Source organism: Nilaparvata lugens, chromosome 5 (assembly GCF_014356525.2).
Source record: "Nilaparvata lugens isolate BPH chromosome 5, ASM1435652v1, whole genome shotgun sequence".
In the NCBI taxonomy this organism is placed as follows: Eukaryota; Metazoa; Arthropoda; class Insecta; order Hemiptera; family Delphacidae; genus Nilaparvata; species Nilaparvata lugens.
The window spans coordinates 6,267,677-6,281,780 of record NC_052508.1 but is presented as its reverse complement, the minus strand read 5'-3'; the positions used below and the strand labels follow the sequence as shown (position 1 = coordinate 6,281,780).

The window sequence follows — 14,104 nt, the reverse complement described above, 5'->3', positions numbered from 1 at the left end:
ATAAACTACAGCGTTGCCAAAATTATTGTCTACGTTTCGTCTACTCTCTCCAACGCCATGATCATATCACCCCAGCCCACATTGCTAGTTCAACATTAAAGCTTCCCGATCAGAGGCTTTTTCGAATAGTCAAGCTTGTTAGAGATATCTTGATATACGGTAATCCGAACTATTTTAAAGATGATTTCAAATTTGTCTCTGAAGGTAGGAGGATAGATGCTTCACATACTAGAACCGGAGAAAGTACTTTAAGGATACCCAATCATCGAACTACTATTTTCACAAAATCCTTCTTAGTCAGTGCCTGTCGTGCATGGAATGCACTTCCTGTTTCTATCAGGTCCATCGAGAGCCGAGCGAGCTTCATCCTAACTTTAAAAAAACATCTTTTGGAACAAATGACTGAAACTGTCCGGCCCTAGAACGATCACATGACATCCATCCCCCACCCATCCCACAAATACAAACCTTTAAACCATGTTATAGAACGAATTGTATATATATATATTATATAAACTCATGTTATTTCAATTATCCACTGCATAATGCTGTATATTACTGAAAGTTGATAACCCTGATCTACTTTCAGCCTACTTCATTTTATTAATCAATTATTTGATCTTATCTACCTATATAATTATTTTACTCTATCATTTTCTGTTTTTTTTTCTCTTTAATATTCATATTGATTAAAACTTTTACAATATTCCATTAATAAATAAATCCTTAGTTTAAATAACGAAATTAACGTTTTGGTAGAGAGTTAGTGGGGAGGATATTTTTAATATTCTTTCCGAAGAATGGACATTGATATGTCCAAAGCTCCGCCAATTTATGTAGATGCATAACAATATGATTATTATCTATAGTTATTATATTACAAACTGCTTTTTCATATCATATACAGTTCAATAATTATTTTCTTAGTCTATATTATGTAAATTCATCTATAATTTTGCTGTATTGTAAGCTATTGTATATAAGTGTATAAGCCAGTATATATTGTAATCTACATAAATAAAGTACTCAATCAATCAATCAATCAATCAATCAATCAATCTTCTCTCATAACATTATTATAAATAAATCCATTGGAAGGCAGTAACAAGGCAGAGAATCGCTGTTCTCTCATGTTCCTCCACTGTCGTCATCATAGCGTGGAAATCGCCATAGTCTGTCCGTGGGGTCCCATCTGACCGAATCCCAAAAGGTCGAAGAGTATACTTTCCCATATGGTCGAATCCCATCTAGCCGATGAGATTCGATCAATTGCGACAAACTACAAATTTTTTCTATTAAATGGGATTCGACTGTTTGAGAATCGGTCAGATGGGGAAAACAAATCTTCGACATTTTGCGACAGTTGAGATTGGCCAAATGGGATTACTATTAAAACTTTTCGATCATTTGAGATTCGACCATTTGGGAAAGTACACGTTTTTTGGCATGCCAAATGACCGATTCCCATTTGGTCGAAATTATTATTTTGTCGCAAAAAATCGAAAATTGAAGATTCCCAAATGGTAGAATTGAAACTTATACTTTCCCAAATGGTCGAATCCCAAATGATCGAAAAGTTTTAATAGTAATCCCATTTGGCCAAAAATCTCAACTGTCGCAAAAGGTCGAAGATTTGATTTGCACATCTGACCGATTCTCAAATGGTCCATTCCTATTTGGTAGAAAAGTGTTTTAGTTTGTTGCAAATGATCGAATCTCATCGGCTAGATGGGATTCGACCATATGGGAAAGTATACTTTCGACCTTTTGGGATTCGATTATTTGAGACAAACTACAAAATTCTTCTACCTAATAGGATTCGACCATTTGAGACGAACTGCAACATTTTTCTATCAAATGGGATTCGACTGTTTGAGAATCGGTCAGATGGAAAAATTCAAATCTTCGACATTTTGCGACAGTTGAGATTTTCGGCCAAATGGGATTACTAATAAAACTTTTAGATCATTTGGGATTCGACCATTTGGGAAAGTATAAGTTTCAATACTACCATTCGAGATTCTTCAATTTTCGATTTTTTGCGACAAAATAATAATTTCGACCAAATGGGAAAATCGGTCATTTGGCATGCCACCAGTCTGTCTACTCTTCCACTGTAAAATCTAACCAGATTCACCCAAAAGCAGTAGTGGCAAGGCAGAGAATCGGCAACGTTGTTCTACCATCTTCCTACAATGCCTTAAGGCTGTGCAAAGGCTAAAAATAAACTTTCTACTCGTGATATTTTTCAAAGTTTTTTATCTGTAAATCATCAAGCTAACAAAATGAAATAGTTTTCTCAGGGAAACATTTCTTTCCGATCATTACTTTTTGAGATATGAGCGCCTGAAGTTTGAATTTTTGGGACAGAACATTTCAAATTCGGTAAGAGATAGATCCATGAGATTTAGAGGATGGATTTTTCATGGTATTGTTGATCTATTAAAACAAAATTTTACTGAAAATATCAATTTTTGAAAAAAATTATTCAATTTACCAAAAATAACTCAACTCAAAGTTATTTTTGGTTATTTTTAGTAAATTGAATAACTATCTTAAAAATTGATATTTTCAGAAATTTTTGTTCTACTAGATTGACAATACCATGAAGAAACTATCTTTCAAATTTCATGGGTTTATCTCTTACCGACAGAATTTGAAATGTTCTGTCCCAGAAATTTAAACTTTAGGCGCTCATATCTCAAAAAGTAATGACATAGAACAATAACGTAAGTAGATATCCCATGTTATAGGGCGTTTATGTCGCAACTTCTACTGTTATCCCAAGTCGATCTCTGTCGATTATGGTCGATTTTTACTGTTTTGACCGGGTAAGAGTGTATTAACGGCACAATATGAGAGACTACCAGCGTAATAAAGCTTCAAAGGAAAGAACTACGTGGACTATCGGCTTGAGATAACAGTAAAAGTTGCGACATAAACGCCCTATATCATGGGATATCTACTTATGCTATTGTTTCTCTATGGTAATGATAAAAAAAAATGTTTTCCTGAGAAAACTTTTTCATTTTGATAGCTTGATGATATACAAATAAAAATCTTTGAAAAATATCACGAGTCATGTTTATTTTTAGCCTTAATAATGTGGACCTCACTATTTTTTCACAACAAAATCCAACCAAATTCACCTAAAAATCACGTGACAGCTAGTAATTGCACAGGGCGTGACTGTTTCACAGTTACAAATACACTTCAACCATCAACAGTACACTCTGCATTTAAATGTGTGATTACGGTCAACTCACGTAACTTTATGCTGTCAAGGTTGCATTAAATAATAATGCTTTGTGCAACATTTGGCAGTCTTCCACTTACATTGGCCATCCCCTACTCTGCATCACATCCTTTTTACAACGGTATAAAACTTGCTACCGAATTCGAAAAAGCACACATTGACTTATACTCTTCAACTGGACAAGTCTGCTATAACTAACAGCCCACAACATGTACAAGCTGGTAAGTGAAAATCACACTCTTAATATTGTTTTTTACTTTCCTTGCCCTTTACCAGAGGTAAGAAAAGTATTGCTTTCCAAAAAAAAACTAAGGTATCACAATTTCAAGTTTTCTATACGTTTCAAGGTCCCCTGAGTCCAAAAACATGATTTTTGGAAATAGAAAGAAAAATGAAAATCTTAGTACCCTTTTTGAAATATTCAATCACATAAATTAATTGAAATATTTAGTGATTAAATATTTCAAAAAGGGTACTAAGATTTTTATTTTTCTTTCTATTTCATAAAGATAATATACACATAAATTAATTGAAATATTTAGTGATTAAATATTTCAAAAAGGGTACTAAGATTTTTATTTTTCTTTCTATTTCTATAAAAGTAGCCCTATACAGCAGAGAGATAAAATGATTTTTGGGTGTTGGTCTGTGTGTGTGTATATGTGTATGTCTGTGAACACGATAACTCCATTCCTAATCAACCGATTGACTTGAAATTTTAAACAAGAGGTCCTTATACCATGAGGATCCGATAATGTGATATTCAATAAAATTGAATGCAAGATGGCAGGAAAAATTACGGATAATTACTAAAAAACCATGTTTCTCACGTTTTCCTCGAAAACGGCTCTAACGATTCTCTTCAAATTTATACCATGGATAACTATTTATAAGCCCTATCAACTGACATGAGTCTAATTTCTGGGAAAATTTCAGGAGCTCCGTAATATTATTGAGAAAAATGGCAGATAATTACTAAAAACCATGTTTTCCACGATTTTCTCAAAAATGACTTGACCGATTTTTTCAAATTCATACCCTGTATATTTATTTATCAGCTCTATTAACTGACATGATTTTTTTCCTGGAAAACTAATGGGGGGTCCACCCCATCCTCGAGAAATGGACTTAGTAACCTCCTTCTCGTGCATGAGGTAGGTAGAGCAGATAGTCGTAAAAAGAGCACATAGTCGAGATATTACATCTGTAGAATAGCTGTTTTGACGACTTTTAAAAAATCATCGAATTTCTCAATTTACACAAAGGAAAAAGTACTCTGAAAACAATTATATATACACAATATACAGTAGTCTTATCATAGTTTCAAATATGTTGCCGCCAATCGTCATTATGTTATTCCCCTAAATTAATCTCGTTTAGGAATGAGGCTTACAGTTCAATGAGCAAGGAAAGTTGTGTGAGTGTACCACACCAGATTTTATAATTTTTTACAGTTAAACAAACATCGATTTTTGGACGTTGGATTTTAAGCCGTCTTTATGAAATCTACTAGATTAAACGGAACTTGGCAAACACATGAACACATAGTGTTGGTTACACAAAAGCCGAGTAAGTTTTAATCGTGATTAGTTTCACGTGCCGTCTTATCAAAAAGGCTTTCTCTGATTGGTTCTCGTGAAATTAATCACGGTTATAATTTAACCAGCTTCTGTGCCACCGGCACTTGATATTATTTATTAAATTTTGGTATTTGGAACAAGAAGTGAAACATCGAAGTTCAATCAACTATTCATGAATAGGTACTGTTTAGCCACTTACACAAATATCGATTTTTAGACGTTCAATATTTTGCCGTCCTTATAAATTTTATCAGATTGAACAGATGATTTCAAACAGATGATGTTTGTCAAGTTCTGTTTGATCTGATAGAATCAATAAGGATGGCAAAATATCGTACGAACAAAAATCGATGTGTGTGTGCAGGGCTAAACTTGGCAAACACATGAACTTGGCAAATCTGTTTGTCATGTTACGTTTTGTCTAATATAATTCATAAGGACGGTGAAAAAATTGTACGTCTAAAAATTTGATGTATGAATAACTAGACTGAACGAGATTCACGAACTGTTAGCATTCATTTATTATACATTCATTCAAACATCTATATAAAAAGAGAGAGAGAGAGAGAGAGAGAGAGTGAGAGAGTGTGTGTGAGAGGAGGAGTAGGGTTGTGTTTGTTCGCATCAAAACATGTCAACTTGTGGATTGCATACTGGAAAAACGCGAATGATTCAGATCTTCAAATTTGCACATAGATTCTAAAAATATCAATTTCGTGCACCTCAAGGCACCAAATTTCTATGTTCATCTAGATTTTCCAGAATTAATGTTCAAATTTCATTCATGGGACATGAATATAAATAATAATTGAAATGTACATACCATATGCTAATATCATCCAGAGAGACTACCTCTTTGAAACAGTTAGTTAAAATTGGTAACTAAATTAAAAATATGTTGTGGCGCACTCACACAACTTTCCTTGCCGTTATGAGAATTGATCACCTGACGCTAGTGTTGACGCGCATCTCAAGTCAACTTATAAACAAAGATCTGAGCCAGCTGGTGACAGGACAATAACGCTGGAGACATACGAAGTCTTCTATCTCTTCATAGTGAATGACTTAATAGAATCAACAGTTGCCAACAGTTTACAATTTGATAATCACATTTTCTCGAATTTATGATCGATTCTTCCAATTCCAACCATTTCGAGCTTATTTTCAATTTAAGGTGGAAATGTTACTGAACATTAATTGTAGAGATTCTCATGTACAAACTTTTCCACTCGAAATTTTTTGTTTAAATTGTATCTGAAGCCTGATGATTGGGAATCTAAAATCAAACTTCGCATAGATGTGGCGGAGCTCCTGAAATTTTACTGATATGGGACTTGTGGCAGTTGATAGAGCTTGTCAATGACTATTCTGGGTATAAATTTAATCGAAATCGTTGGAGCCATTTTCGAGAAAACCGCGAAAAACCCTGTTTTTGATCATATTTTCTCCATTTTAGCCCTCATCTTGAATTGCATTTGATCGAAATTGTTCGTGTCGGATCCTCATATTGTAGGACCTTAAGTTCCGAATTTCAAGTCATTCCGTTAATTGACAGATGACATATCGTGTACACAGACGCACATACACTCATACATGCAGACCAATACCCAAAAACCACTTTTTTGAACTCAGGGGACCTTTAAACGTATAGAAATTTAGAAATTTCGACCAGGAGCAGAGAGGGGTCCAGGAGAGGGAATTTTTCGAAAATTTCAATGTAAAATCACACTACAGCTCAAACTAGTTGGCCTACAGACTTAAAACTCTGCACAGATATTCTTCAAACATGCTAGACGCGCACGGATTTTGAGATATTTTGCCTCTTGGGGTTTCAAAGGATGAAAAAAGGATCCTATTAAGTAAGGTTATTAACATGGTAAGGTGAATGCCATATGGAACTGAGATAATTGACACATGATATTCTAACATATGTTGTAATCATTGGAAAGCTTAAAATAATTTTATCAATCAGCTGATCGAATTTAATTTTCCGTCGATCAAAAGCGTGAGCTTGCCACGTGTTTGTTCCATTGTTGTATGCTTGGCCAGTTCGGTTTGCGCCTTCTATCAGCTGTATAAAATGGAGTCTCATACATTCCGATTAGAACAGAGCACAGAGATTTTCTTTGGTTAGGAGTTTGTTGATAATTCTTTTTTCAAATTAAAATTCTATTGCAAACAAAAATCACATTTGAGTTGGCTTATACACGGATAGGAAAATAATTATTATGTTTGACGCATCATCACGTCTGAGCTACTGGACCAATTAACTTGAAATTTTGCATATAAGCTAGATTCTTAATTAACCAAGTATGGTTATAGGCCTATTTTCAATTTTTCAAAATTTCATTAAGTCAAGTTTTCAGATTTTCAAGTTTGAAAATAGATCCTTGCGGAGCACGGGTTCCTGCTAGTAGAATAGATAATCTTTAATAATAAATGGTTATTATCAATTTGTTTAGTTAGGCTGCCAGTGATTTTATTCAGTGATTTTGAATGAGAACTATGTATTATTTTATTATTTTGTGACAAGATTTTGTTAAAACTGTTTTTTTTTCACAGGCTATCCTGTTCGCCGTGCTAGCTGTAGCTTGCGCCAAACCAGGCAGCTGGGTTTCTCATTCTCCTGTAGTCTACTCGGCCGCCCCCGTTTTGAAAGCCGCCCCTCTAGTTGCCGCCCCCGCATACCATGCTGCCCCCCTAGCCTACACGGCCCCCCTGGCATACTCGGCGCCCTATGTGAAGGCGGCTCCCTTGGCGTATGCCGCCCCCTACGTTAAAGCGGCTCCCTTGGCGTATGCCGCGCCCGCTCATTACGCCTACTCAGCGCCCTACTACAAGGCTTACGCCCCTGGATTTGTCTACTAAGGAATTATGGCGCTACTAATATTTTTGTAGCAAGAAAAATGGTTCTACCACATCTGGAATTTGCAACAGGAAACAATAGAATCCATACAAGAATAATTTCAATATCATGTAAACTACTAAAAGAGTTTGGCACTGAATTAATTTCACTGTATAAGGAATTATGGTTCCAGTAAGAAAAGTGGACCTACTACGACAGGAAGCTATTGGAATCTAAACAGGAATTTGGGGATCATGTTACTGACAGACTGAAAGAATTTGCCAATAAATTTTTCCTACTTTATCATTCGCTTAGTACGGAATTGGATAAAAATCACAGGCACTGTCCTTTTCTCTTAAGAGCTACTCCTAAAAGTAGAAAAATAAATAAATAAAAAAGTGAAAAAATATAAATCCAAATACCCTTTTTTTAATAATTTATTTTAAAAATGGTACTCAGATTTCTATCTCTATTTATATTCACTGGTACTGTACAGGAGTCTACAGAAATTTACAGAAAATATGAAGGAATTCTATTGAAACACAATAGGATATATCAAGTAAATTTTTACTGAATCACAACATAACCGGTTTCAACTCTTTAAGAGCCAAAATGGTTCACAAAATTTTTGTGAGACAATACTATTTCAGTTCCTATAAAGTTTTTGTGTTCTAAATTATGCTTTGGAAGAGCTTCATGAATTGCATGTAAAAAGTGTGAAATAAAGTGTAAATATTCGAATTGGATTATGTCTGTCATTGCAGTTTTTTTCATTCTCCATCCTATAACACTAAGGCCCGGTTGCACAAAAGCCGGTTGAATTTTAACCGTGATTAACTTTACGAGAACTAGTCGGAGAAGCATTCTTTTCAAAAACAACTTGTCTGATTGGTTTTCGTGAAAGTAATCACAATTAAAATTCAACCGGCTTTTGTGCAACCGGCACTATGAGAGATGTTCTGTATGATAAGTCTTTATACTCGTTAATTCATTCTAATACACTTATCCATACCAATTCTTCACTTTTGAGTTATCAGAAACATATATATTAATCTCAATCCATGAGAAGATAGTGATTCTACTGTGAACCTGTATATAATGCATGTAATAACAAAAAATAACAGTAAAGTATCATGCTTGAATGTAGAAGGTATTCACAGGTGAACTCAAAATTTGAAGATCAAAGATCTTTCCGAAACAGGGCGTAGTCGCAGTCCACGTCGTTATCAAATTACGAAAAACTAGAAAATTGAACACAAAATAAAATAGAGTAAATTAATAGTGTAGCTGTAGCTCAAAGTTTCAGCTATTTTAAATTATTTAGGAATGTTTCATTCCGTCAAGGAAAATGTTTCCAATTATAGGAATGAGAAAATAAAGATTATCATAAAAACTGCGACTACGCCCCGTTTTGGAAAGCCAATTTTCTGACTCCAGCTGTTTAAAGTCTAGAACTTAGCTAAATGCCGAGCTCGGTAACCAATACCTACTATTACTTCAGGCCCCACAACTGATCTCTAATAAACTATGACGTCATCACATGTAGATCGATGATCTACTGGCGGTAAGCAAGCGAAATAAGACTGCTGATGCTTGTTATAACATCTGATATGGTAATCAACAAAATTGGAATTACAAATTCAATTTCCACGGTCTTCCATTTCAATGAATATGGTTTGTTTATCATTCTTCCAATATTCGTTTGTGAAAAGTAATAATGAATTTGGGGTTTCAAATCATGGGATACTGTTGTGTACCTAATTGTCGCGGGAATTATAACAGACTCCAAAGGTTTCTGTACGGTATTTTCTTTTTCGAAGGATGAAACTTTGAAACGAAAAAAGATACGAGCGATAAGAAGAAAGAACTTCAATTCTACAAAACAACGGTTTACATGAAGTTTAGAAGAACAGTGTAAATGAAGCGTGAGTGGAAAATTTAATTAAAGTGTGAAAGAACAGTGTAAATAAAATGTGAAATAATAGAAGTGTAATTAGAGTGTAGAATAACAGTGTAAATAAAGTGCGTGAAAGAACTTTTGAACTAATAAATTAAAAAGTAAATGCAAAGTGTTGGAACTGTCCATAACATCATAATATTAAAGGTTTTACCTAACTGAGAAACAGTATCCTGATGGGTTTCTTTGTACCACAGATTTATTGTGATCAAGTTTGTGGCAGCCTCTTTCTTAAAAAAGAGTTACATCAAATTTGGTTTATCTTTGATTCACTTCTCCTTCGATTCTGATACAGGCTACGATAAAGTATTTTTGGTTGAGATGAATTTATCAATAGCTCTATCACTGAATCGAGTAGGCCTATGTGTAACCTTATCTAAATTTGGGAGAGGAATAGCACAAGGTTACCTTATTTTTTCTCTCTCTATCATTATTATGATGAACTTATCGTATGAATCAATAAAGAATCAATGAGGAGTTAGGCTCCAACATATTTTACTTATATTGAGATTTCAAATTCTACTCTAATCAAAGGAAATCTTTATTGGAAAACTGAGGAGTGTTTATTATAAATCTTGTGTTGCTCAAAGTCTAATACTACAAGAGTCTCATCGTTTCGAAGATAGTTAACTTTCCTAGGCCCGGTTGCACAAAAGCCGGTTGAATTTTAACCGTGATTAATTCCACCTTTAAGCCGTCTTATCAAAACGGCCTTCTCTGATTGGTTTTCCTGTAATTAATCACGGTTAAAATTCAACCGGCTTTTGTGCAACCGGGCCTAGGAAAGTTAACTATCTTCGAAACGATGAGACTCTTGTAGTATTAGACTTTGAGCAACACAAGATTTATAATAAACACTCCTCAGTTTTCCAATAAAGATTTCCTTTCATTAGAGTAGAATTTGAAATCTTATATAAGTAAAATATGTTGGAGCCTAACTCTTCATTGATTCTTTATTGATTCATACGATAAGTTCATCATAATAATGATAGAGAGAGAAGAAATAAGGTAACCTTGTGCTATTCCTCTCCCAAATTTAGATAAGGTTACACATAGTTCGAAATAGATTAGTCTTGTAGTTGTTCACTTCACAAATCAATCAATCACAAATGTTTTCGGGCCATATTAATCTTTATTGGAAAAATGAGAAGGGTTTATCATATTTCTAATGTTGCTTCTAGTTTAAAAGAGTAGTCTCATTTTTGTCCCTTCTTCTTCTTCTACTATTTTAGTAGATGAGAATAATAGAAGAGTCTAAAATGATTTTCAACACGATTTAAGTCAAATGTTTCGAGTTCAATTCAAGACGGAGTTTTAAGAAACCTATACTATAGACTAATAAAGGGAAGAAATGACTCATACACGTACGGGATAAAAAAAATATGTTTTCCTACAGTTAAGTTGAAAAGTGGCCATTGCTGCACTGATTACAGAACGCAAAGAATCACTTTTCCGCTCTAGTGCGGGAAAAATTTTTCCTGCACTCCAGATTTGCAACATGGCAACGCAAAATAGTTGGTGGGTTATATGGAGCACCAGTGCAGCAAAATCAAAATTAAGTTGGTAACTATAGTGTGGTGGTGCACGTTATAAGATTCTTAATCTGGTGGACAGGCACAGTGGATGACAGCCACCACCCACACACCACACAGCCGCCATTCAACACACATACTACATTCTATTTTATTTATTAATAATAAAATTAAACAGATTTACATTTGATGCATTTCAGGCAATTTTACCCATAATTACCCACTTTTCATATTCAATGGTAACTGTAGGAAAAACTTAATGTGAAATACGTTCGCAAAGTTCCTCTGCTGCACTCAACAAACCATTCCGCCCTCGCCTACGGCTCGTGCGTAAACGTTTCTTTCGGTACAGAAAACTGTCACTTTGCGCACTAGTTGCACAATAGTTATTTGTGCAACTAGTGCGCGAAGTGCCACTTTGCTGCACGGAAAGAAACGTTTACGCACGAGCCGTAGGCGAGTGCGGAATGATGGTTTCTTGAGTGCAGCAAAGAAACTTTGCGCACGTATTGCACATTAAATTTTTCCTACAGTTACCATTGAATGTGAAAAGTCAGTAATAGATGGTGAACATGTCCTATACCAAATAAAATGTTTGTTTGTGTAAATCTTTAGTATTTTAAATGCTGATAATAATATTACAACCATTTCCACAACAGAATTGTTCCAAATTCAGTCTAAATGACAATAGAATGAATATAAAAGTTATATGAGATTCAATTATAATAATACTTCATCTACAAGAAGTCATCAGCAAGTGTGGAAATGGCCATATCACTTGTCTGAATATGTTTTTGAGTCATCAATGAGCCTCACAAACGTTATACTTCACCCGTGACTAACAGTTTAATATTCTCCTATCCGATAACATGGAAGTTTTGCAGCAAAACTTTGCTTATACTTATATGGTGCCCATTAATTTGTTTTATTGATTAATTTGTCTATGCGATCAAATCTGTAAGCTTATGTTTTAATTTTTCTATTAATGTAAATAAATAAATAAGCTAATATGCCCAGGACTGATTAAGGATTAGGCTAGTGATCAGCCCTCAGGACAGACTTGAGTCTAACCTGACCATTCTATGAAATTTTCATGTGTATATTTATTCCAGTTCCAATATCCTCAAGTTTGAGTCTGAATGATATATTATACACAATTAGTGTAAAAATATAGTTTCAGCTTGTTTTTTCTTGTAAATACATTAGTAAACATGTCAATTTGGCCTTTGTGCTTTTCTGGCCAAGACAAGTAGCCGCAGGAAACATATAATTAAGGTTGAACTGCATTATTTAAAACGTGATTAAATTAATTATATTATATAGACATTACATTTACCTGAAATGCTGAACTTCAATCATTCAAGTCACTGTTGAGTAAACAGTATATTGTAAATCCAGTGTTTTTGTTTACGGTATTCAATAACATCTATTCTGTAGCCTATTCTGTTTCTAATTCATCAACGGCATTCATTATAGTTGTTCTACGAAAATGTAAGTAGAGATTTTTCGGGGAGTTGAAGACTGAATAACTTTTTTTAAGTGTATATATTTATGTTTCAAACCTAATAGATTCATTATTGTTTTGAAAATATAACAATCACAGCTTTAGCACAAACACGACACGAGTAAACCTAACCACAAAAGTAAATAGAGATATAAAAATACTTGATTCCTTGATCATAAAAATGGTCGATAAATGTTTCCAATGTATTCCAGTTAAAAATATAGGCATCTCACACATAAAAAATCGTTCATGATAACTTGAATAGAAATAAAATACTGATATTGAATACTATCAAAACTTCTTGTTTATTTACTGTTCATGAATCATGATCCAATATCTCGCGGTAATAATCAGTTGGTTTACAAAAATTTTCAGCAAGCAACATATTCAGGTTAACCAACATTTCTTTTACTTTGCCGCACTCTACCGTCATAAAGCGTGTTAACTATTTTGTGTTGTTATGTTGCAAATTTGGAGTGCGGCAAAGTACTTTGCCGCACTCAAATCTACATTCCCGCACTGGGTGTGGGAATAAGGTATTTTGCGTACTATAAATGATGCGGGAATGAGCACTTTTTCGGGTAACTGTAGGAAAATAACTATTGACGCATCATCACAACTCAACTACTGTACTGATCGACTTGAAATTTTGCATATAGATTCTCTATTAACCAAGGATGGTCATAGGCCTATTTATAATACTTCATTACGTCAAGTTTTCCAGTTTGTCAAGTTTGAAAATGAACCCTTGCGGAGCTCGGGTTACCTAGTCAGGAATTAGTGAATATCATCTCATTTCTAAAGAACATAGAACAATAATATATTTGGAGAATTTTATTCAAGTGAGTATTTATACAGTACCTTCTAGTAAATGGTACCTTCTCCTTTCCTTCACACTAGTGAATGAAAACAAAACAAGAATGAGAATTTGAGCTGGGAGTATAAAATCATAGAGAAACAATAGCGTAAGAAGATGTCGTATAGGACTATTATGTCGCAACTTTTACTGTTAACTCATGCCGATCATTGTCGATTACTGTCGATTATTGTCGATTTTTAATGCTTTGGCGGGGTGAGACTGTATGAACGGTACAATATGAGAGACTACTAGCGTCAAACAGCTTCACGGGAAAGAACTACGTGGACTATCGGCTTCAGATAACAGTAAAAATTGTAACATAAACGCCCTATACCATGGAATATCTACTTATGCTATTGTTTCTCCATGATAAAATATATGAAATATTTCTTGCAGGTTTTTCAAGTTAACTGATTTGTCGTAGAATGAGAATCAGTGAAATCATGGAGGCTGAATTTGTTAGAGTTAAATGAGTTTAGATAATTCTTGGATTATATCAAATTTATGGTATTATTGCCAATTGTCCATTGTTGCCAGCTGTGTGAAGTATATTCAGATCTCTTTCTATAAT

At 34.3% G+C, this 14,104-nt stretch overlaps 1 protein-coding gene across 1 annotated transcript; it reads left to right on the top strand.

The window, feature by feature from the left end:
• Positions 1-3,322: 3,322 nt before the first annotated feature.
• LOC111051438 (cuticle protein 21-like) lies at positions 3,323-8,427 on the top strand. The gene is made up of 2 exons (XM_022337957.2): positions 3,323-3,477; positions 7,399-8,427. Exons 1-2 carry the CDS (start codon positions 3,466-3,468, stop codon positions 7,702-7,704), a joined length of 318 nt encoding a protein of 105 aa, XP_022193649.2. The 5' UTR covers positions 3,323-3,465; the 3' UTR covers positions 7,705-8,427.
• Positions 8,428-14,104: the final 5,677 nt, after the last annotated feature.